This window comes from Rhinopithecus roxellana, chromosome 6, assembly GCF_007565055.1.
Source record: "Rhinopithecus roxellana isolate Shanxi Qingling chromosome 6, ASM756505v1, whole genome shotgun sequence".
NCBI lineage: Eukaryota > Metazoa > Chordata > Mammalia > Primates > Cercopithecidae > Rhinopithecus > Rhinopithecus roxellana.
This window is the reverse complement of record NC_044554.1, coordinates 105,923,752-105,948,856: the sequence shown is the minus strand read 5'-3', so window position 1 is coordinate 105,948,856 and position 25,105 is coordinate 105,923,752. Positions and strand designations below refer to the sequence as shown.

Below are 25,105 nucleotides of genomic sequence, written 5' to 3'. Positions count from 1 at the left end.
GGTTTCACCATGTTAACCAGGATGGTCTCGATCTCCTGACCTCGTGATCCGCCCGTCTCGGCCTCCCAAAGTGCTAGGATTACAGGCTTGAGCCACCGCGCCCGGCCCCTTGTAGGTTCTTGATATTAGTCCTTTACAGGATGTATAGTTTGCAAATATTTCCTCCCATTCTGTAGGTTTGCGTGAGCCACTTCGCCCGGCCGGAAAATTAATTTTTTAAAAATATAAAATCTATAAAAAATTTAAATAATAAGATAGTCTATATGGCACATTACAGCTTTATGCACATGGAAAGTAATATGTAAAAACGAATATAGATGTATACAGGTTGTAGGGATGGAGTGACTTTATTTCAAAATGTCTTAATGTTACATCACATTAAATAAGGTATTAAATAGGCCCCATTTATATAGCAATCAGGCAAGCGAAATAAAGTACGTCTGGATTGGAAGAGACGAAGTGAAACTATCTCTGCTGACAATGTGATATACCTAGAACACCCTCAAGACTCCTCCAGAAGACTCCTAGATTTGAGAGAAGAATTCAGTGAAGTGTCAGGTTACAAAATCAATGTACACAAATCAGTAGCGCTGCTATCTGCCAGCAGCGACCAAGCTGAGAATCAAATCAAGAACTCATTCCCATTTACAATAGCTACAATAACAACAGCCAGACACCCTAGGAATACAGTTAACCAAGGATGTGAAAGATCTCTACAAGGAGAACGACGAAACACTGATGAAATAAATCATAGATGACACAAACAAATGGAAAAACATCTCATGCTCAGGGATTGGGAGAATCAATATTGTGAAAATGACCGTACTGCCCAAAGCAATCTACAGAGTCAGTGCAATTCCTATCAAAATACCAACATCATTTTTACAGAATTAGAAAAAAATCCAAAAGTTCACCTGGAAACAATGAGCCTGAAAAGCCAAAGCAATCCTAAGCGAAAAGAATGAATTTGGAGGGATCGCATTGCCTGACTTCAAATTAATCTCTAAGGCTGTAGTAACCAAAATAGCATGGTATTGCTATAAAAGTACACACAGACCCATGGAACAGAATAGAGAACCCAGAAATAAAGCTACATTTTTACAACCGACTGATCTTTGACAAAACATCCAAAAATATAACACTGGCGAGAGGACTCCCTGGTTAGTCGGTGGTGCTGGGAAAATTGGATAGCCACATGCAAAAGAATGAAACTGGGTCGCTGTCTCTCACCACATGCAAAAATCAACTCAAGATGGATCAAAGACTTAAATCTAAGACCTGAAACTATAACAACTCTAGAAGGTAACATTGGGAGAACTCTTCTGGACATAGGCCAAGGCAAAGAATTTATGCCCAAGACCCCAAAAGCAACAGAAACAGATTTCCTTTTTTTTTTTTTTTTTTTTCCTGGAATTACAGGCGCCCGCCACCACGCCTGGCAAATTTTTGTATTTTTAGTAGAGACGGGGTTTCGCCATGTTGGTCAGGCTAGTCTTAAAACTCCTGTCCTCAGGTGATCCACCTGCCTTGGCCTCCGAAAGTGCTGAGATTACAGGTGTAAGCCACCGTGCCCGGTCTGTTTTTTTTTTTTTTTTTTGAGACGGAGTCTCGCTCTGTCGCCCGGGCTGGAGTGCAGTGGCGGGATCTCAACTCACTGCAAGCTCCGCCTCCCGGGTTCACGCCATTCTCCTGCCTCAGCCTCCCGAGTAGCTGGGACTACAGACGCCTGCCACGTCGCCCGGCTAGTTTTTTTTTTTTTTGTATTTTTTAGTAGAGACGGGGTTTCACCGTGTTGGCCAGGATGGTCTCGATCTCGATCTCCTGACCTCGTGATCCACCCATCTTGGCCTCCCAAAGTGCTGGGATTACAGGCTTGAGCCACCGCGCTCGGCCGGTTTTTTTTTTTTTTTGAGATGGAATATTCCTCTATTACGCAGGGTGGAGTGCAATGGCACAATCTCAGCTCACAGCAGCCTCCACCTCCCGGGTTCAAGCAATTTTCATGCCTCAGCCTCCTGAGCAGTTGGGATTACAGGCACGTATCACCATGTCCAACTATTTTTTGTATTTTTAGTAGATACGGGGTTTCACCATGTTGGTCAGGCTGGTCTCGAACTCCTGACCTCAGGTGATTCACTCGCCTCAGCCTCCCAAAGTGCTGGGATTACAGGCATGAGCCACCACGCCTGGCCAAGCATCTTTTCATGTGCCTATTGGCCATTTCCGCATCTTCTTTAGGTAAATGACTATTCATTTTTTTGTACGTCTTTAAAATTAGGCTATTTTGTCTGGTACAGTGGCTCACTCCTGTAATTCCAGCACTTTGGGAGGCTGAGGTGGGTGGATTGCTTAAGCTTAGGAGTTGGAGACCAGTCTGGGCAACACCGTTAGACTCCATCTCTACAAAATAAAACAATTAGCTGGGTATAGTGGCAGGCACCTGTGTTCTTAGCTACTTGGGAGGCTGACGTTGGAGGATTGCTTGAGCCCAGGAGTTTGAGGCTGCAGTTAGCTGTGATCACACCACTGCATTCCAGCCTAGGTGACAGGGTGAGACCCTGTTCCCCCGACCCTTGCCGAAAATTTAGGTAATTTGTAATTTTAAAAGAATTGAGTTGTATTCTTTTACTTTTTAAAAGAATTGAGTTGTAATAATTCTTTTTGTTGTTGTCATTTTGTTTTGTTGTTTTTGGAGATGGAGTTTAGCTCTTGTCTCCCAGGCTGAAGTGCAGAGGGGCAGTCTCTGCTCACTGCAACCTCCGCCTCCCGGGTTCAAGCGATTCTCATGCCTCAGCCTCCCGAGTAGCTGGGAGCACAGGCATTTGCCATCACACCTGACTAATTTTTTGTATTTTTAGTAGAAATGGGGTTTGGCCATGTTAGCCAGGCTGATCTTGAACTCCTGACCTCAGATGATCCGCTCGTCTCGGCCTCCCAAAGTGCTGGATTACAGGCGTGAGCCACTGCACTGGGCTGAAATTTCTTTACTATATGCTAGATACAAGTCCCTTATCAGTATATAATTTAAATATTTTATTTTGTCTCATTCTGGGGGTTGTCTTTTCAGTTTCTTTTTCTTTTTCTTTTTTTTTTTTTTGAGACAGGGTCTTACTGTGTTGCCCAGGCCAGAGTGTAGTGGCACGATCATAGCTCACTGCCGCCTCAACCTCCTGGGCTCAATCGATCCTCCTGCCTCAGCTTCCCAAGTAGCTGCTACTACAGGCATCACCACAACTGGCTATTTTTTTTTTTTTTTTTTTCAGAAGTAGGATCTTGCTCTGTTACCCAGGCTGATCTCGAATTTCTGGGCTCAAGGAGTCCTCCTGCCTCAGGAGGCATGAGCCATGGGACCCAGCCTCACTTTCATTCTTTTTTTAAAGTGTTAAAATTTTTTTTTTTGGCCGGGCGCGGTGGCTCAAGCCTGTAATCCCAGCACTTTGGGAGGCCGAGACGGGCGGATCACGAGGTCAGGAGATCGAGACCATCCTGGCTAACACGGTGAAACCCCGTCTGTACTAAAAATACAAAAAACTAGCCGGGTGAGGTGGCGGCGCCTGTAGTCCCAACTACTCGGGAGGCTGAGGCAGGAGAATGGCGTGAACCCGGGAGGCGGAGCTTGCAGTGAGCTGAGATCTGGCCACTGCACTCCAGCCTGGGTGACAGAGCGAGACTCCGTCTCAAAAAAAAAAAAAAAAAAAAAATTTTTTTTTTTTGGCATTTCAGGGGGAAAATAAAGTAAACAAAAAGTAAAAAGCAATACAAAGAAGAGAAAAAGAAAAAAGAAATAAATTTTTTTAGCAATAGGGTCTTGCCATGTTGGCTAGGTTAGCCTTGAACTCTTTGACATCAAGCAGTCCTCCCACCTCAGCCTCTCAAAATATTAGGATTACAAGTGTGAGCCACTGTGCTTGGTCAATTTTTTTTGTTTTTGTTTGAGGTGGTCTTGCTCTGTCACCCAGGCTGGAATGCAGTGGCACAGTCACGGCTCACTGCAGCCTTGACCTCCTGGGCCCAAGTGATCCTCTGGCCTCTGCCTCCCAAGTAGCTGGGATTACAGGTGGGCATCACCATACCTGGCTATTTTTTTTTTTGTAGAGATGGGGTCTCACAGTGTTGCCCAGGCTGGTCTTGAACTCCTGGGGTAAGTGATCCTCCCACCTCAGCCTCCCAAAAGTGCTATGATTTACAGGCGTGAGCCACCGTGCCCAGCCTGGTCTCACTTTCTTGGTGGTGTCTTTTGCAGCACAACAGTTTTAAATTTTGATGAAGTTCAGTTTAGCTGTATTGTTATTTATTTACTTTTTTTTGTTTTCGATATAAGGTCTTGTTCTGTCACCCAGACTGGAGTGCAGTGGCGAGATCATAGCTCACTGCAGCCTCAACCTGGGCTCAAGTGATTCTTGGGTAGCTCGGCCTCTTGGGTAGCTGGGACTATGAGCATGAGCCACCATGCCTGGCTGATTTTTTATTTTTATTTTGTAGAGGTGGGATCTACAAAATCCTGTGTTGCCCATGCTGGTGTCCAACTCTAACCTGAAGGAAATCCTCCCACCTCAACGTCCCAAGTTGCTGGGTATTTTATTCTTTTGTTGCCTAAGAAGTCTTTGCCTGACCCAAGGTCCTGAAGATTTATGCCTATATTTTCTGCTAAGAGTTTTGTAGTGGTAGCTCTTACATTTGGGTCTGTGATCCATTTTGAGTTTGTTATCATATATGGTGTGAGGGAGGGGTCTGGCTTCATTTTTTTTTTTTTTTTTTTTTTTTTTGAGACGGAGTCTCACTGTGTTGCCCAGGCTGGAGTACAATGGTGGGATCTTGGCTCACTGCAACCTCTGTCTCCTAGGTTCAAGTCATTCTCCTGCCTCAGCCTCCCAAGTAGCTGGGATTACAGGCACGCACCACCACGCCTGGCTAATTTTGTACTTTTAGTAGAGACAGGGTTTCATCATGTTGGTCAGGCCGCTGTCAAACTCCTGACCTCAGGTGATCCACCTATCTCGGCCTCCCAGAGTGTTGGGATTACAGGCGTGAGCCAGCATGCCAGGCCGGGCTTCATGCTTTTGAAGGTGGGTACCCAGTTGTCCATCATTAGATGTGTTCTGGGTGCACTTGTGGTGTGCTCCTCCCATGACAGGGAGCAGTGGGAAGCCACAGATCTCTAAAGGAGTGTTTGCTTTAGTTTGGGAGAAGCCTGTGAATGAGACAAGTTGAGGAAGGCTCAAAAAGGAGAGTCAAGCCAGTTGTGGGAGTGTGAAGGAAGGACTGATAGACCCTAAACTGGGCTGGGAAGCACTTCAGTGTGGAAGTGGGGTTTGAATTGAGCTTGGAGCCTGGAGAGAACTCATTTCAGAAATTCTCAGTAATCAGGACCAGGGGGTTGGCTCTTACAAGACTGGTTTCCTTTTTTTTTTTTTCTTTTTGAGATGGAGTCTCGCTCTATCACCCAGGCTAGAGTACAGTGCCACGATCTTGGCTTCCTGCAGCCTCTGCCTCCTGGGTTCAAGTCATTCTCATGCCTCAGCCTTCTGAGTACCTGGGATTACAGTCATGTGCCACCATGCCCAGCTAATTTTTGTACTTTTAGTAGAGACAAGGTTTCGCCATGTTGGCCATGCTGGTCTCGAACTCCTAAGCTCAGGTGATCCGCCCACTTTGGCCTCCCAAAGTGCTGGGATTACAGGTGTAGGCCACCACATCCGGCCTAGTTTCTTTCTTTCTTTTTTTTTTTTTTAAGCAGGGTCTCTTCTGCTCCCCAGGCTGGACTGCAGTAGCACAGTCATAGCTTATTGTAGCCTTGAACTCCTGGGCTCAAACCACCTCCTGCTTTGGAAGTAGCTTGGACTACAGGTTCACACCACCATGCCTGACTGGTTTTTTTTTTTTTGTTTTGTTTTGGTAGAGATAGGGTCTTGCTGTGTTGTCCAGGTTGGTCTCAAACTCCTGGGCTCAAGTGATCCTCTCCAGCCTCAGCCTCCCAAAGTGTTGGGATTACACACGTGAGCCAGTGCCCAGCTACCAGACTGTTTATACTTTGCTTCAAGGTGGAAACACTGAGGCCATTGCAGGAAGACAGCAGCCTTGTTTTCTGACCGTAGGATGGTTGTCTGGATGATGCGCCAGTATTTCCTCACCAGGGTTCCTCCTCCTGTTCTTCTAGGGGAAATGGATATAGCTGAGAATTGGCAGAGAGGCCGTGGTGGAGGAAGGAAGATTCTCTGCCTCGTACGGAGGTCACTCTCGGGACTCAGTGTGGCAGGGCCTGTTGACTATGTTCTCTTTGTGTCAGCAGCTTTTGCTTGGCACTGCGGCTGAGTGAGGCGCGGTCCCCTCACCACGAGACCTCACAAGCACTGGGAGGGCATGTGGCTGTCGCCCTGCCTCGGCCACCCTCCTGGCCCCCAGTGAAGTTATGTGACTTTCTTGCTCACGTGAGTTAGATTCTTTTCATTCATTCAGCAGGTGTTTATTTAGCATCTGTTATGTGCTGGGTACTGTTATTTTTCTTTTCTTTTTTTTTTTAAATTGTTTGAGACTGAGTCTCTGTCACTGAGGCTGGAGGGCAGTGGTGTGATCTCGGCTCACTGCAACTTCTACCTCATGGATTCAAGAGATTCTCGTGCCTCAGCCTCTGGAGTAGCTGGGATTGCAGGCATGCACCACCATGCCTGGCTAAGTTTTTTTTGTATTTTTGGTAGAGACTGAGTCTCGCTGTGTTGCCCAGGTTGGTCTCGAACTCCTGGCCTCCAGTGATCCGCCCATCTTGGCCTCCTAAAGTGCTGGGGTTACAGGTGTGAGCCATCGTACTGGCTTTATTTATTTATTTATTCATTTATTTAGAGGCAGAGTTTTGCTCTAACTGTTGCCCAGGTTGGAGTGCCGTGGTGCAATCTTGGCTCACTGCAACCTCCACCTCCTGGGTTCAAGTGATTTTCCTTCCTCAGCCTCCCCAGTAGCTGGGATTACAGGTGTGCACTGCCATGCTCGGTTAATTTTTGTATTTTTTTTTTTTTTTTTTTTTCTGAGACGGAGTCTCGCTGTGTCGCCCAGGCTGGAGTGCAGTGGCCGGATCTCAGATCAATGCAAGCTCCGCCTCCCGGGTTTACGCCATTCTCCTGCCTCAGCCTCCGGAGTAGCTGGGACTACAGGCGCCCGCCACCTCGCCCGGCTAGTTTTTTGTATTTTTTTAGTAGAGACGGGGTTTCACCGTGTTAGCCAGGATGGTCTCAATCTCCTGACCTCATGATCCACCCGTCTCGGCGTCCCAAAGTGCTGGGATTACAGGCTTGAGCCACCGCGCCCGGCCTAATTTTTGTATTTTTAGTAGAGATGGGGTATCACCATGTTGGCCAGGCTGGTCTCGAATTCCAGACCTCAGGTTATCCACCCAGCTTAGCCTCCCAAAGTGCTGGGATTACAGGTATGTGCCATCACGCTGGCTTTATTTTTATTTTTTGAGATAGAGTCTCGCTCTGTTGCCCAGGCTGGAGTGGAGTGGCTCGATCATGGCTCACCACAGCCTCCGCCTCAGCCTCCTGAATAGCTGAGACTATAGGTGCGTGCCACAGTGCCTGGCCTGAATGGCTTTTTTATACCCACATGAACACTACTACGTTACTAACAGAAAAGCATCCAGTAAGACTTTTCTTCCGAAACTATGTTCGGAGAGTGGCTGCGGTACTGCCTTGGCAATCTAGGGAATGTATCCTCACAGCATCAAAAAAAAAAAAGAAAAAAGCAGAATTTTTGCTTCCTCCCTGAGGATTGGGAATACGGAACAGTGGTTATAACGTAAAGGGAAAAGCATCTAGATGGAACAGTGAATTAATGGATTGCAACTATGTTAAAAGAGGCACAGGCCTCCCGGAATGAGGGAACACGGACGGAAAATGCTGAATGTTGGCCCGCCTGCGAGGCAGCTGGAGCTCTTGCTGGTGGGAGTGTGAATTGGCTCAGTCACTTTGGAAAACTGAAATATTTACCAAGCTGAACATATGCAGATCCCGTGATCCAGCAACTTCACTTTTAGATATGTTATGGAGCCAACAGAAAGGCGCACATATGTCCACCAAGAGACACGTGCTGGAATGTTCATAACAGCGCTGTGTGGAACAGGGAGGCGCTGGAACCCTCCCAGATGCCCTGCAGCAGAGGGAGGAGGAGGTGAGGACACAGTCACGTAGCGGCGCCCACCGCAGGGGCAGCCAGAGCCCTATAGCCACGTGCACGACAGGTCCCAGGTCCCGCAGCCTGATGCCGAGGGAAAGACGTCAGGAACAAAGGAAGTCAGTTACATAATATATATGTATATTACATAATATATATGTAATGTATATATATATTACAGAATATATGTATATTACATAATATATATGTAATGTATATATAAATTACATAATATATGTATATTACATAATATATATGTAATGTATAAATAATTATATTTATATTATAATTATATGAGTAATTATATTTATAATATTTATAATTAATAATTATAATTATTATGACATAATACATAATTATATTATGACATAATATAATTATGCACAGTTACATAATATAAAAACAGGCCAGGCGCAGGGGCTTCCACCTGTCATCCCAGCACTTTTGGAGGCTGAGGAAGGAGAATTGCTTTAGTTTGGGAGTTGGAGACCAGCCTGGGCAACATGGGGAAACCTCATCTCTACAAAAAATACAAAAATTAGCTGGGCGTGGTGGCATGCGCCTGTGGTCCCAGCCACGCTCGGGAGGCTGAGGTGGGAGGACTGCTTGAGCCTGGGAGGTCAAGGCTACAGTGAGCTGTGATTGCACCACTGCACTCCAGCCTGGGTGACAAGAGTAAGACCCTGTCTCAAAAACAAAAACCCCAAAATAGGCAAACGCCCAGAAAACCCCTGAGTTTGAGAAGTCAGTGGTTACTCTTGGGGTGGTGGCTGACAGGGCCTGAGTGGGCATCCACGCTCATTCTGCTGTTGCTATCTGGGTGGTGTGGCACTGGTGTGCTCATGTAGCAAACTCACTGAGCTGAGCAGTCGACAAAGACCTGCCTGGAAACAGCACCCATCAGCTCTAGAACAGCACTCACTTTGAGTGGGGAAAGGGAGAGGAGGGGAATGATGTGTGTCTGTAACATTGTGTGTGTGTGTGTTTTCACTGCAAATTTAATATCTCCATGACAGAAATATATCTCTGGATACCATAAAAATGTTCACTAAGATTTTCTGCAAAGATAGTATCTGAATTTCTTTCTTTTTTTTTTTTTTTTTTGAGACGGAGTCTCGCTCTGTGGCCTGGGCTGGAGTGCAGTGGCCGGATCTCAGCTCACTGCAAGCTCCGCCTCCCGGATTCACGCCATTCTCCTGCCTCAGCCTCCTGAGTAGCTGGTACTACAGGCGCCCGCCACTTCGCCCGGCTAGCTTTTTGTATTTTTTAGTAGAGACGAGGTTTCACCGTGTTAGCCAGGATGGTCTTGATCTCCTGACCTCGTGATCCACCCGTCTCGGCCTCCCAAAGTGCTAGGATTACAGGCTTGAGCCACCGCGCCCGGCCCTTTTTTCTTTTTTTTTTAACAGTCTCTCTCTGTCACCTAGGCTGGAGTGCAGTGGTGCGATCTCGGCTCACAGCAACCTCAACCTCCGCCTCTCAGGTTCAAGTGATTCTCCTTCCTCAGCCTCCCGAGTAGCAGGGATTACAGGCACACACCACCATACCTGGCTAATTTTTGTATTTTTGGTAGAGTTGCGGTTTCATCATGGTGGCCAGGCTGGTTTCGAATTCCTGACCTCAGATAATCTGCCCGCCTCGGTCTCTCACAGTGCTGGGTTTACAGGCATGAGCCACTCTGCCCCGCCAGTAACTGAATTTTGAATTGTCGGCTCCATGGATGGTCCAGAACACATGACAACACTACCAGTGTGTTCAAAAGCACAGTGAACCACACAGCCACACTGAAGAGTGTAGCCAAGTCGAAGGGTTTTTCCCAGAACACCACGAAGCATAGTTTTGTTGTTTGTTTGTTTTTTTTCCCCTGCTCGCCCAGGCAGGAGTGCAATAGTGCTATCCTGGCTCACTGCAATCCCGAAGTGTTGGGATTATAGGCATGAGCCACTGCACCCAGCCTTTATATAGGGTTTTTTTTGTTGTTGTCGTTGTTTTTTATTTTTATTTTTATTTTTATTTTTATTTTTATTTATTTATTTATTTTTTGAGATGGAGTCTCGCTGTCGCCCAGGCTGGAGTGCAGTGGTGCAATCTCGGCTCACTGCAAGCTCTGCCTCCCAGGTTCATGCCATTCTCCTGCCTCAGCCTCCCGTGTAGCTGGGACTACAGGCGCCCGCCACCATGCCTGGCTAATTTTTTTGGTATTTTTACTAGAGACAGGTTTTCACTGTGTTAGCCAGGATGGTCTTGATCTTCTGACCTCATGATCTGCCCGCCTCGACCTCTCAAAGTGTTGGGATTACAGGCATGAGCCACCATGCCTGGCCTTTTATTTATTTATTTTTTTTGAGATGGAATCTCACTCTGTCGCCCAGGCTGGAGTGCAGTGGTGTGGTCTCACCTCACTGCAACCTCCACCTTCCAGGTTCAAGCAATTCTCCTGCCTCAGTCTCCTGAGTAGCTGGGACTACAGGCTCCCGCCACCATGTGTAGCTAATTTTTCTATTATTATTATTATTATTTTTGAGACTGAGTTTCACTCTTGTTGCCCAGGCTGGAGTGCAATGGCGTGATTGCCGCTCACTGCAACCTCCACCTCCCAGGTTCAAGTGATTCTCCTGCCTCAGCCTCCCTAGTAGCTGGGATTACAGGCATGTATCACCACACTTGGCTAATTTTTGTGTTTTTAGTAGAGATGGGTTTTCTCTATGTTGGCCAGGCTGGTCTCGAACTCCTGACTCAATGGATCTACCCACTTCAGCCTCCCAAAGTACTGGAATTACAGGTATGAGACACCCCATCTGGACAATAATCACGTTTAATATTCTTTCATCAATCTTATTTTTTTTTTGAAACAGAGTCTTGCTCTGTTGCCCAGGCTGGATTGCTTGAGCTCAGGAGTTTGAGACTAGCCTGGGCAACATAGCAAGACCCTATCTCTATGAAAAATTAATTTTTTTTTTTTTTTTTTTTTTTTTTGGTGAGACAGAGTCTCACTCTGTTGCCCAGGCTGGAGTACAGTGGCACAATTTCAGCTCATTGCAACCTCCGCCTCCTAAGTTCAAGCAATTCTCTGCCTCAGCCTCCCGAGGAGCTGGGTTTACAAGCATCCACCACCACTCCTGGCTAATTTTTGTATGTTTAGTAGAGATGGGGTTTCACCATCTTGGCCAGGCTGGTCTTGAACTCCTGACCTCGTGATCCACCCACGTCGGCCTCTCACAGTGCTGGGATCACAGGCATGAGCCACCTCACCTGACCAAAAAATTAATTTTTTTTTGTTTTTTTTTTGTTTTTGTTTTTTTGAGATGGAGTCTCGCTCTGCCGCCCGGGCTGGAGTGCAGTGGCCGGATCTCAGCTCACTTCAGCTCACTGCAAGCTCCGCCTCCCGGGTTCATGCCATTCTCCTGCCTCAGCCTCCCAAGTAGCTGGGACTACAGGCGCCCGCCACCACGCCCGGCTAGTTTTTTGTATTTTTTAGTAGAGACAGGGTTTCACCGTGTTAGCCAGGATAGTCTCGATCTCCTGACCTCGTGATCCACCCGTCTCGGTCTCCCAAAGTGCTTGAGCCACTGCGCCCGGCCAAAAATTTATATATATATATACACACACACATGCACATATATATATATAATCTATAAAAAGATTAATAATAAAATAGTCTATATGGCACATTACAACTTTATGCACATGGAAATGGAAAGTAATCTGCAAAAATGAATACAGATGTATACAGGTTGTAGGGATGGAGTGACTTTATTTCAAAATATTTTAATGTTACGTCACATTAAATAAGATATTAAAAATAAACCTTAAGATTAATGAAATTGAGGCTATGAAAAGTTTCTGTTTAAAGTATACGACCTAGGCTGGGTGCAATGGCTTACGCCTGTAATCCCAGCACTTTGGGAGGCCAAGGCGGGCGGATCACGAGGTCAGGAGATTGAGACCAGCCTGGCTAACACGGTGAAACCCCATCTCTACTAAAAACACAAAAAATTAGCCGGGCGTGTTGGCGGGCGCCTGTAGTCCCAGCTACTCAGGAGACTGAGGCAGGAGAATCGCTTAAACCCGGGAAGCAGAGGTTGCAGTGAGCCAAGATTGCACCATTGCACTCCAGCCTGGGCAACAGAGCAAGACTCCATCCCCAAAAAAAAAAAAGAAGAAATAAAGGCAGTGTTCAGAAACACCTGATTTCCATTCTGCTTCGTGGGAGGGGTCAGGACAAGTGATCTAATTCCTTCTCTCTCTGTTGCCCTATGACAAGGGCTTTCAAACTATGGCCCCTGACCAGCGGCAGCATCTAGGAACTTGTTAGAAATGCAGATTCCAGACCGAGTATGGTGGCTCACGCCTGTCATCCCAGCTCTATGGGAGTCTGAGGCAGGTGGATCACCTGAGGTCAGGAGTTCGAGAGCAGCCTGGACAACATGGTGAAACCCCATCTGTACTAAAAATACAAAAACTAGCCGGGTGTGGTGGCGGGCACCTGTATTTCCAGTAATTTGGGAGGCAGAGGCGGGTAGATTACTTGGGGTCAGGAGTTCAAGACCAGCCTGGACAACATGGTGAAACCCCATCTCTACTAAAACTACAAAATTAGCCGGGTATGGTGGCACACGCCTGTAATCCCAGCTACTTGGGAGGTTGAGGCATGAGAATCGCTTGAACCCTGGACACTGAGGTTGCAGTGAGCTGAGATTGTGCCACTGTACTCTACTCCAGCACCCCCTCCAGGAAAAAGCAGATTCCCAGGCCCCACCCCAGCCCTCCTGTTGGAGAGACTCTAGGGGTGGACCCAGCCCTCTGTGTTTGAAGGAGCCCACCAAGCAATTCTGATACGCACCGACTTTGGAGAATTTAACCCTGGGACGCTGTGCCATCCTCGCTGGTCCTGGTCCCCCCTCCGTTCTAGGGAACTGGCAGCTGGGGACAGCAGCCTTGTGTCGTGGAAGAGCATGGAACTTGGAGTTGGAACACGCATTCGGGTCCTCCCCACCACTACACGGGACGGTAGGAGCCACACTCGCGGTCTCCTTGGAAATCATGCCCTGTCCTGGCTCTGAAAGCACCCGCACTGAAGCCCTCTCCACCGGCACGGGGAACCCCAGGGAGTGCCTGGGCTGTATGGACCTGGAGCTGGAGGTGTCTCCGAGTGCTCAGTGTAGCCCCACCGCTGGGTCAGCAGGAAGCGGTGTGTGGGCCACTCCGGGGAGGGCTTGGCCTCCAGGCAACAGCTGCAGCTGTGCTGCTTGGGGACCTCCACTGTCTGTCCCGTGCGACCTGCGCCAAGGCTGTCAGAGCCTGTGACTTCTGCCGAGGTCAGCATTTGCAGAAGTTGTGCTCGGATGAAGGGGGAGCGTCTTTGCACAGGGTTCGTCGGCAAATACTGTTTTTTTTGGTTTTTTTTTTTTTTGATTTTTTTTTTTTTTTTTTGAGTCTTGTTCTGTTGCCCAGGCTGGAGTGCAGTGGCATGATCTTGGTTCACTGCAACTTTCACCTCCTGAGTTCAAGCGATTCTTGTGCCTCAGCCTCCTGAGTAGCTGGGATTACAGGCGCCCATCACCATGCCCAGCTAATTTTGTTTTTTTTTTTTGAGACGGAGTCTCGCTCTGTCGCCCAGGCTGGAGTGCAGTGGCACGATCTCTGCTCACTGCAAGCTCCGCCTCCCGGGTTCACGCCATTCTGCTACCTCAGCCTCCTGAGTAGCTGGGACTACAGGCTTCCACCATCACGCCTGGCTAGTTTTTTGTGTTTTTAGTAGAGATGGGGTTTCACCATGTTGGCCGGGATGGTCTCGATCTCCTGACCTCATGATCTGCCCACCTCGGCCTCCCAAAGTGCTGGGATGACAGGCATGAGCCACTGCGCCCGGCCATGCCCAGCTAATTTTTATGTGCTTAGTAGAGATGGAATTTCGCCATGTTGGCCAGGCAGGCCTCAAACTCCTGACCTCAGGTGATGCACCTGCCTCAGCCTCCCAAAGTGCTGGGAATTCAGGCGTGAGCCACCGCGCCCGGCCAATCCTGTTTGTTTCTAAAGCTGTGGACCCTGGCGTGGGAGGACCGAGGTGTCGGCTGTGAACAGAATGTGGCGCTGGCCTGCTCTGGGTCGTTACTCTCTGAGGTTCCTGGTGGAAGATACTGGATGGGAGACGGGGGTGTGTGTGTTTGAAGTTTCATTGTCTTCTGATTTGTGGATAACTCACGTGGAGACCGACAACCTCGTGAGGCCGAAAGGATCTTGAATATGGCTTGTGGGGTGTTCTCCCTTTTTTTGTTGCAAAGAGGGGTCACAGTGGGCCGGCGAATGACGTGGGCCTGACTTTGCCCCTCACCGCATGCCTGGTTCCTGTGACTTCTGCCCAGCCCCCTCTCACAGCCACAGCTTTTCTAGTGGAGCATCCACGTGTGATTCTCATGCATCGCGTGGAAGGCACCGGTTTGTGAGCCAGTCTGGGGAGCTGACCGCTACCGAGAACTTGCTGAGAGGGGAATATCATTCTGAGTTTTAGCGCGTAGATTTACAGAATCTTTTCCGCTTGGAGCATGGTAAATCTGGAAGGAAGTCAGGGACATTTATTGAATGTTTTCTGTTTGCGAGTTATTTTCAGCTCTCCTGCCTCACTGAATTCTGAGGCCCTCGGCCTGGGATCTGAGGGGCTGCTTCCCTCCCAGGGTCTCCCAGATAGCGAGCAGCATTTCAGGGGCAGGACTTCCAAGTCCACGTTCTGGGTTGGGTCTGAAGCCCACAGTAAAGCAGTTTGGTGCCAGAAGGGTTGGAGTGGGGAGGGATGCCGTTCGAGGGGCCTGTGGGGGTTGCTGCTGTATCAGGACATCGATGGCGATGGCCAGGCCCAGGGGTAAGGGCATCCTTACGCCCACCACACGGATTTGAACAGTAAGCTCAGAGGTGGCTGCGCGCTAGGCCACACAGCTAGGAAATGATGGAGGCTGGATTTCAGCCAGGATCTCTCTGCGCCAGATCCCATCCTGCGTCCACAGCTTTTCCAGCTGGGGCCAAGCTGGCCTCTCTCGTCTGATCTGTTTTCTCTCTGTGGGACTGGGTTAGTTTAGGGTGTGTCGTCCAGGCGCTGTGTCTTACGGGCTGTGTGCGTAGCTTCAAGGGGTGTCAGTTTGATGAGAATATTGAAGTCCCATTCGTGAGCTGTTAACGTTTATTCCTGCAGAAAGCCAGGCTCCTTCTCCTGGGGTCTCTGTAGTGCGTGGTCCGTCACCTGCATGTACCCTGTTTGAAATGATGTTTTTTTTCCTTTTCTTTTTTAGAGACAGGGTCTTACTCTGTCACCCAGGCTGGAGTGCAGTGGCGCAATCTCGGCATACCGCAGCCTTGAACTCTTGGGCTCAAGCAAGTCTCCTGCCTCAGCCTCCTGAGTAGCTGGGACCACAGGTTGCACCACCATGCCCGTAATTTTCTTTTTTGTAGAGATGGCATCTCTACAAAAGACCAGGCTGGTCTTTAACTCCTGGGCTCAAGTGATCCTCTTGCCTCAGCCTCCCAAAGTGCTGGGATTGTAGGCACTAGCCATTGTACCCGGTCTTTTACTTTCTTTTTCTTAATTAAAATTTATTTTGAAAATATGGACATCTGGCCGGGCATAGTGGCTCATGCCTGTAATCCCAGCACTTTGGGAGGCCGAGGTTGCTGGATCATTTGAGGTCAGGAGTTTGAGACCAGCCTGGCCAACATGGTGAAACCCTGTTTCTACTAAAAATAAAAAAATTAGCCGGGTGTATTGGTGCACGCCTGTCCTCCAGGTTACTCCGGAGGCTGAGGCAGGAGAATCGCTTGAACCCGGGAGGTGGAGGTTGCAGTGAGCCGAGATTGTGCCACGGCACTCCAGCCTGGGCAACAGAGTGAGACTCTGTCTCTCAAAAAAAGAAAAGGTATGGGTATGCTAGTTTAATAAACTGATACTTGAAAGCATAGCTTTTTAATGATTGGAACTTGTACACAGAAGTGGTTAAGATGTTTGAGAGCAATCGAGAGTTGAAGAAGTGTCTGATGTAAAATGTGTTTTTTGAGCTCTTTCAGATTCTCATGCAATCAAAGTTCAAATTCTTCACCAGCATGTGACCACTTGGTAATCATTACTGAGTTTACATTCTTGGAAGATGATGTTATTTTAATGATCAGGAAAATCAAAAAAATTGATACATGCTTAATAGAGAAAACTTAAACTTTTTTTTTTTTTTTGAGACAGAGTCTCTGTTGCCCAGGCTGGAGTGCAGTGGCGCGATCCTCCGCTTCCTGAGTTTAAGCAATAATTCTCCTGCCTCAGCCTCCTGAGTAGCTGGGATTACAGGCACGCGCCAACATGTCAAACAAACAAACAAACATTTTTTCTATTTAGAACTCACTCTGTATTAAAAACTAAACTGACATATGATGCCTTGGTTTGGTTTCTTCTTTGCAAGCTGGGCGTAGGATCTCTGATTTGCTTTTACCACTTTGTGCAGGATGCACGGTGACTTCTTGTCCATAAGGTGGCTGGAGTTTTCTGGCTTAATTCTTCCGTGCGTAGGGTTGGGAGTCCTAGCTATAAGCAGGTCGTGTGAGCGAGTCTGGCGTTGACTCTGTAGTGTGAGGGAGCGAGTCCAGCATCAACTCCGTAGTGAGAGTGAGCGAGTCCGGCGTCGGCTCCGTAGTGAGAGTGAGCGAGTCCGGCGTCGGCTCCGTAGTGAGAGTGAGCGAGTCCGGCGTCGGCTCCGTAGTGAGAGTGAGCGAGTCCGGCGTCGGCTCCGTAGTGAGAGTGAGCGAGTCCGGCCTCGGCTCCGTAGTGAGAGTGAGCGAGTCCGGCGTCGGCTCCGTAGTGAGAGTGAGCGAGTCCGGCCTCGGCTCCGTAGTAGTGAGCGAGTCCGGTGTCGGCTCCGTAGTGAGAGTGAGCGAGTCCGGCCTCGGCTCCGTAGTGAGAGTGAGCGAGTCCGGCCTCGGCTCCGTTAGTGAGAGTGAGCGAGTCCGGGGTCGGCTCCGTAGTGAGAGTGAGCGAGTCCGGGGTCGGCTCCGTAGTGAGAGTGAGCGAGTCCGGCCTCGGCTCCGTAGTGAGAGTGAGCGAGTCCGGCCTCGGCTCCGTAGTGAGAGTGAGCGAGTCCGGGGTCGGCTCCGTAGTGAGAGTGAGCGAGTCCGGCCTCGGCTCCGTAGTGAGAGTGAGCGATTCCGGGGTCGGCTCCGTAGTGAGAGTGAGCGAGTCCGGCCTCGGCTCCGTAGTGAGAGTGAGCGAGTCCGGCCTCGGGCTCCGTAGTGAGAGTGAGCGAGTCCGGCCTCGGCTCCGTAGTGAGAGTGAGCGAGTCCGGCGTCGGCTCCGTAGTGAGAGTGAGCGAGTCCGGCCTCGGCTCCGTAGTGAGAGTGAGCGAGTCCGGGGTCGGCTCCGTAGTGAGAGTGAGCGAGTCCGGCCTCGGCTCCGTAGTGAGAGTGAGCGAGTCCGGCCTCGGCTCCGTAGTGAGAGTGAGCGAGTCCGGGGTCGGCTCCGTAGTGAGAGTGAGCGAGTCCGGGTCGGCTCCGTAGTGAGAGTGAGCGAGTCCGGGGTCGGCTCCGTAGTGAGAGTGAGCGAGTCCGGCCTCGGCTCCGTAGTGAGAGTGAGCGATTCCGGGGTCGGCTCCGTAGTGAGAGTGAGCGAGTCCGGCCTCGGCTCCGTAGTGAGAGTGAGCGAGTCCGGCCTCGGCTCCGTAGTGAGAGTGAGCGATTCCGGGGTCGGCTCCGTAGTGAGAGTGAGCGAGTCCGGCCTCGGCTCCGTAGTGAGAGTGAGCGAGTCCGGCCTCGGCTCCGTAGTGAGAGTGAGCGAGTCCGGCCTCGGCTCCGTAGTGAGAGTGAGCGAGTCCGGCTCGGCTCCGTAGTGAGAGTGAGCGAGTCCGGCCTCGGCTCCGTAGTGAGAGTGAGCGAGTCCGGCTCGGCTCCGTAGTGAGAGTGAGCGAGTCCGGCCTCGGCTCCGTAGTGAGAGTGAGCGAGTCCGGCCTCGGCTCCGTAGTGAGAGTGAGCGAGTCCGGCCTCGGCTCCGTAGTGAGAGTGAGAGAGTCCGGGTCGGCTCCGTAGTGAGAGTGAGCGAGTCCGGCGTCGGCTCGTAGTGAGAGTGAGCGAGTCCGGCCTCGGCTCCGTAGTGAGAGTGAGCGAGTCCGGGTCGGCTCCGTAGTGAGAGTGAGCGAGTCCGGGGTCGGCTCCGTAGTGAGAGTGAGCGAGTCCGGCCTCGGCTCCGTAGTGAGAGTGAGCGAGTCCGGCTCGGCTCCGTAGTGAGAGTGAGCGTCGGGGTCGGCTCCGTAGTGAGAGTGAGCGAGTCCGGCCTCGGCTCCGTAGTGAGAGTGAGCGAGTGTCCGGTCGGCTCCGTAGTGAGAGTGAGCGAGTCCGGCCTCGGCTCCGTAGTGAGAGTGAGCGAGTCCGGCCTCGGCTCCGTAGTGAGAGTGAGCGAGTCCGGCGTCGGCTCCGTAGTGAGAGTGAGCGAGTCCGGCCTCGGCTCCGTAGTGAGAGTGAGCGAGTCCGGCCTCGGCTCCGTAGTGAGAGTGAGCGAGTCCGGCGTCGGCTCCGTAGTGAGAGTGAGCGAGTCCGGCCTCGGCTCCGTAGTGAGAGTGAGCGATTCCGGGGTCGGCTCCGTAGTGAGAGTGAGCGAGTCCGGCCTCGGCTCCGTAGTGAGAGTGAGCGAGTCCGGCCTCGGCTCCGTAGTGAGAGTGAGCGAGTCCGGCCTCGGCTCCGTAGTGAGAGTGAGCGAGTCCGGCCTCGGCTCCGTAGTGAGAGTGAGCGAGTCCGGCTCGGCTCCGTAGTGAGAGTGAGCGAGTCCGGCCTCGGCTCCGTAGTGAGAGTGAGCGAGTCCGGCCTCGGCTCGTAGTGAGAGTGAGCGAGTCCGGCCTCGGCTCCGTAGTGAGAGTGAGCGAGTCCGGGGTCGGCTCCGTAGAGAGTGAGCGAGTCCGGCCTCGGCTCCGTAGTGAGAGTGAGCGAGTCCGGCGTCGGCTCCGTAGTGAGAGTGAGCGAGTCCGGCCTCGGCTCCGTAGTGAGAGTGAGCGAGTCCGGGTCGGCTCCGTAGTGAGAGTGAGCGAGTCCGGTCGGCTCCGTAGTGAGAGTGAGCGAGTCCGGCGCTCGGCTCCGTAGTGAGAGTGAGCGAGTCCGGCGTGCTCGTAGTGAGAGTGAGCGAGTCCGGGTCGCTCCGTAGTGAGAGTGAGCGAGTCCGGCGTCCTCCGTAGTGAGAGTGAGCGAGTCCGGCCTCGGCTCCGTAGTGAGAGTGAGCGAGTCCGGCCTCGGCTCCGTAGTGAGAGTGAGCGAGTCCGGCCTCGGCTCCGTAGTGAGAGTGAGCGAGTCCGGCCTCGGCTCCGTAGTGAGAGTGAGAGAGTCCGGCGTCGGCTCCGTAGTGAGAGTGAGCGAGTCCGGCGTCGGCTCCGTAGTGAGAGTGAGCGAGTCCGGCCTCGGCTCCGTAGTGAGAGTGAGCGAGTCCGGGGTCGGCTCCGTAGTGAGAGTGAGCGAGTCCGGGGTCGGCTCCGTAGTGAGAGTGAGCGAGTCCGGCCTCGGCTCCGTAGTGAGAGTGAGCGAGTCCGGCGTCGACTCCGTAGTGAGAGTGAGCGAGTCCGGGGTCGGCTCCGTAGTGAGAGTGAGCGAGTCCGGCCTCGGCTCCGTAGTGAGAGTGAGCGAGTCCGGGGTCGGCTCCGTAGTGAGAGTGAGCGAGTCCGGCCTCGGCTCCGTAGTGAGAGTGAGCGAGTCCGGCCTCGGCTCCGTAGTGAGAGTGAGCGAGTCCGGCGTCGGCTCCGTAGTGAGAGTGAGCGAGTCCGGCCTCGGCTCCGTAGTGAGAGTGAGCGAGTCCGGCCTCGGCTCCGTAGTGAGAGTGAGCGAGTCCGGCCTCGGCTCCGTAGTGAGAGTGAGCGAGTCCGGCGTCGGCTCCGTAGTGAGAGTGAGCGAGTCCGGCCTCGGCTCCGTAGTGAGAGTGAGCGAGTCCGGCCTCGGCTCCGTAGTGAGAGTGAGCGAGTCCGGCCTCGGCTCCGTAGTGAGAGTGAGCGAGTCCGGCCTCGGCTCCGTAGTGAGAGTGAGCGAGTCCGGCCTCGGCTCCGTAGTGAGAGTGAGCGAGTCCGGCCTCGGCTCCGTAGTGAGAGTGAGCGAGTCCGGCCTCGGCTCCGTAGTGAGAGTGAGCGAGTCCGGCCTCGGCTCCGTAGTGAGAGTGAGCGAGTCCGGCCTCGGCTCCGTAGTGAGAGTGAGCGAGTCCGGGGTCGGCTCCATAGTGAGAGTGAGCGAGTCCGGCCTCGGCTCCGTAGTGAGAGTGAGCGAGTCCGGCGTCGGCTCCGTAGTGAGAGTGAGCGAGTCCGGCCTCGGCTCCGTAGTGAGAGTGAGCGAGTCCGGGGTCGGCTCCGTAGTGAGAGTGAGCGAGTCCGGGGTCGGCTCCGTAGTGAGAGTGAGCGAGTCCGGCCTCGGCTCCGTAGTGAGAGTGAGCGAGTCCGGGGTCGACTCTGTAGTGAGAGTGAGCGAGTCCGGGGTCAGCTCCGTAGTGAGAGTGAGCGAGTCCGGCGTCAACTCCGTAGTGTGAGTGAGCGAGTCCGGCGTCGGCTCCGTAGTGAGAGTGAGCGAGTCTGGCGTCGACTCCGTAGTGAGAGTGAGCGAGTCCGGCGTCGACTTTGTAGTGAGAGTGAGCGAGTCTGGCGTCGACTCTGTAGTGAGAGTGAGCAAGTCCGGCCTCGGCTCTGTGGGGTGAGTGAGTGAGTTATTGTGGCTGGCTGAGGATGGGACCTGCTGCGTGACGTGGCCAGAGTCCATGAGCTGAGCTAGCACAGAGCAGAGGGAGGCTGCGCTTTTCAATTTATTTTATTTTTTGTACAGACAGGGTCTCACCATATTGCCCAGGCTGGTCCTGAACTCCAGCGCTCATGTGATCCTCCCTCCTCGGCATCCCAAAGTGCTGGGATTACAGGGGTGCGCCACCGTGCCCGGCCAAGGCTCCACTTTTTGAGCAGCTGTTCTCACTGGTCATTCACCCTCTCCCCTGCAGATCTGCCGACACCCCAGGCCATCGAGCCCCAGGCCATTGTGCAGCAGGCCGTAGCTCCCAGTCGAATGCAGATGCCACAGGGGAACCCACTGCTGCTGTCCCACACCCTGCAGGAGCTGCTGGCCAGGGACACCGTGCAGGTGGAGCTCATTCCGGAGAAGAAGGGCCTCTTCCTGAAGCACGTGGAGTATGAGGTTTCCAGCCAGGTAACTGGCAAATTGTGTGTATGTCGGGGCAGGATGGGGAAGAAAGGGTCGCATCTCAGCATCTCAGGGCAGGAGTGGTGTGACAGGAGAAGGTTGAAGGGTGAGTCTGTGCGGCTGGCTACAGGCAAGATCCAGAACTCGCAGCAGGGTCAGACTGTGGAGCCGACTTTTCCACACCTCTTTTCCTTGCACCTTGCTCTGGCCCAGCCATGTCCCCACCTGGTCCAGTTCGTCCTCCCCACCACTGTGCTCTGTAGTCTTGTGCCTCCCGGGTTCACGCCATTCTCCTGCCTCAGCCTCCCGAGTAGCTGGGACCACAAGTGCCCGCCATCATGCCTGGCTAATTTTTTGCATTTTTAGTAGCGACAGGGTTTCACCGTGTTAGCCAGGATGGTCTTGATCTCCTGACCTCGTGATCCACCCACCTTAGCCTCCCAAAGTGCTGGGATTACAGGCATGAGCCACCATGCCCAGTCTTGTGTTTTTTTTTTTTTTAAATTACAAACGGAGACTTGCTATGTTGTCTCAGCTGATCTCGAACTCCTGGGCTCAAACATTCCTTTCACATTGGCCTGCCAGAGTGCTCGGCTCACAGGCATGAGCCGCTTGCACCTGGCCTTAAGGACGAGCGATCAGGTCTCCCTACCCTGCCGTCTGCTCTGCTCTGCTTCATTGTGTTCCAGAGCCTGTGGCCACACGGTTCAAATGGTTGTCAGTAGTGCTACCAAAGGGCGAAGCGGGTCAGAGAGGGGAGGATTCCCTTCGAGGACCGTGTCAAAGCCGCCTTGCTGTCTGGCATTGCCGTGGTTCCTGGCCCTCTGGGCCACAGTCGGAGATGTGGACCAACCGGTGGGATGCTGCGGGGGAGTGGAGTGAGCCAACCCTTCCTTCTGGGGCCCGGCAGCCTGGGGGCGAGGCAGCTGTGAGTGTGTGGGACGTGCTGTTCCCTGCCAGGAGCCAGCAGCTGGCCTTTCTTCCAGTCTTACTAAGCTGCCCGTCCCTTAAGTAAATTCATTGCCACGCAGGTAACATTTGTCAAGGAGGCAGTTTAGTCACCCCCAATGTGTGTGTAATGGGCCAGCCACTGACCAGGTGGGAAGCCGCTGTGCTTCATATCATTTGTTTAATTTTTTTTTTTTTTTAATTTTTTTGACACAAAGTCTCGCTTTGTCGTCCAGGCTAGAGTGCAGTGGCGCGATCTTGGTTCACTGCAACCTCCATCTCCAGGGTTCAAGGGATTCTCCTGCCTCAGCCTCCAAAGTAGCTGGGACTACAGCTGCCCACCACCACACCCAGCTAATTTTTGTATTTTTAGTAGAGATGGGATTTTGCCATGTTGGCCAGGCTGGTCTCGAACTGCTGACCTCAGGTGATCCACCCGCCTCAACCTCCCAGAGCACTGGGATTACAGGCGGGAGCCACCACGCCCGGCCTAAGAGTTTAAAAGTTGCATTGCCATACACGAAGGCATTACAGGATTTCTCCGTTTAGTAAAGGCCTGGTGAGAGGAGATGCACGTGGTGCTGTCGTTTTCCCGGGCTCTGTTGAGGGGAAGTGATGAGGCGGCGTGGTTTCCAACATCGGATCTAAGCACCGAAACTTCTTTTGCAGCGCTTCAAGTCCTCCGTGTACAGACGGTACAACGACTTCGTGGTCTTCCAGGAGATGCTCCTGCACAAGTTCCCCTACCGTATGGTGCCTGCCCTGCCACCCAAGAGAATGCTGGGAGGTAAAGCTGGGCGTGCTGCCCACCGGGGGCAGAGGGGGCGAGCCCACCCTGTGGTCCCGGCTCAGGGATGGAGCCCACTGTAGACTAGGCAGGTGCAGGGCTGCAGGGAAACTCCAGCCTTTTGGCATCTGGGGCAGAGCTATGGCTTGAGTGCAGCCTTGGTGCAGGCAGGGAGACTGGCACCCTGCATCCTTGGCCCACTGGAGCCTTCAACTGGATGACTGACAGAAGCCCTTGCTGTGCAGGTGTGAAAGAGAACCCCAGTTCCCCTCTCCAGAGTGCAGTGGCCAGGGCCCCCGAGAGCTCCCGGGAGGACTGCCAGGAGTACTGTGTACTTACCTGGATGGCATTGCCCTGCTGGCATCTGCAAAGCCATGGGAGCCTGAGCCATGGGCACCATGGGAGCACTCGTTGACCTCATGGAAGAGAACAGAAGTTGTGCAAGTAGGAAATGTAAGCTGCATCTTGCAGGAGAGAAAAAACAGCATGAGGCTGCCTCACCTTCACCTCTCTGCCTGAAGATGGCCTTGGGCCAGGTGGGAGATCGCAGATGACCTGGGAGCCCCTCTCCAGGCCTGCATCCCCCTGGGCTGCAGAGCACGTGGACCGCGGCTGCCAGCTCTGATCTCACTGGTGGTCTCTCCCTCAGCCCGTTCCTCCAATTCTGAATAAAAGATGCTGGGGAGGCGAGTGCTTAGAGCTTGATCGTGGCTTTCTGCTGTTCCCAGCCCTTCCACAGTCACCCTGTCCTGGACGGGGGCGCAGCGTGGGAGCTAACACAGTGGCCGGTTCCCCGCATCTGAAATCGTACAATGGTGCATAAATGCTTCTGCCTCTCGCCGGTCACTGAGCAGCCCAGGGTCTGATGGTGTGATTTTCTCCCCGTGCCGTGTGAACGCCACAGAGCAGATCATTCTGGTCACGCTGAAGGGCATGTGGGCGCTTAGGGCAGCAGAGAGCAGAGGACGCAACAGGGATGTGGGATGCTGGCCCAGACTTGGCCATCCAAGTTGCTGAGCGCTGGCTGATGTTCGGCACCTGGAAACTGCACACACGTGCTGCACCACTTGCACGTTATGGAAGCGCAGCCTCATTGGAAGAGGCCTGCCAGTCTTGAGCCAGGAGGGAGGCCCCAGCCAGCTGTATTTGTTTTGTTTTCTTTTTTTTTTTTTTTGAGACAGAGTCTCACTCTGTTGCCCAGGTTGGAATGCAGTGGTGCAATCTCGGCTCACTGCAGCCTCTGTCTCCTGGGTTCAAGTGATTCTCATGCCTCAGCCTCCCAAGTAGCTGGGATTATAGACACGTGCCGCTGTGCCCAGTTCATATTTGTATTTTTGTAGTGACAGGGTTTCACCACGTGGCCCAGGCTGGTCTTGAACTCCTGACCTCAGGTGATTCACCTGCTTCGGCCTCCAAAAGTGCTAGGATTACAGGCGTGAGCCACCACGCCTGGCCTATATTTGTTTTCTTTCTTTTCTTTTTTTTTGAGACAGAACCTTGCTCTGTCGCCCAGGCTGGAGTGCAGTGGTGCAATCTCAGCTCACTGCAAGCTCCACCTCCCGGGTTCACGCCATTCTCCTGCCTCAGCCTCCAGAGTAGCTGGGACTACAGGCGCCTGCCACCATGCCCGGCTAATTTTTTTGTATTTTTAGTAGAGATAGGGTTTCACCATGTTAGTCAGGATGGTCTCGATCTCCTGACCTCGTGATCCGCCTGCCTTGGCCTCCCAAAGTGCTGGGATTACAGGCATGGGCCACCGCACCCAGCCTGTTTTCTTTCTTTTATGGTGTTTTTTTGTTTTTGTTTTTGTTTTTTAAGACGGAGTCTTGCCCTGTCACCCAGGCTGGAGTGCAGTGGCAAGATCACGGCTCACTGCAAGCTCCGCCTCCTGGGTTCATGCCATTCTCCTGCCTCAGCCTCCTGAGTCCCTGGGACTGCAGGTGCCTGCCACCACGCCCGGCTAATTTTTTGTACTTTTAGCAGAGATGGGGTTTTACCGTGTTAGCCAGGATGGTCTCAGTCTCCTGACCTCATGATCCA

General features: G+C 52.2%; 1 protein-coding gene across 2 annotated transcripts in view; it reads left to right on the top strand.

Moving 5' to 3' along the window:
• Positions 1-25,105, top strand: part of SNX8 (sorting nexin 8) — a 61,995-nt gene that overhangs the window by 17,862 nt on the left and 19,028 nt on the right. For both annotated transcript variants that reach the window (XM_030932984.1, XM_030932985.1), the window contains exons 2-3: positions 21,131-21,336; positions 22,948-23,065. In XM_030932984.1, coding sequence (XP_030788844.1) covers positions 21,131-21,336; positions 22,948-23,065 — 324 coding nt within the window. The remainder of the gene's footprint in view (positions 1-21,130; positions 21,337-22,947; positions 23,066-25,105) is intronic.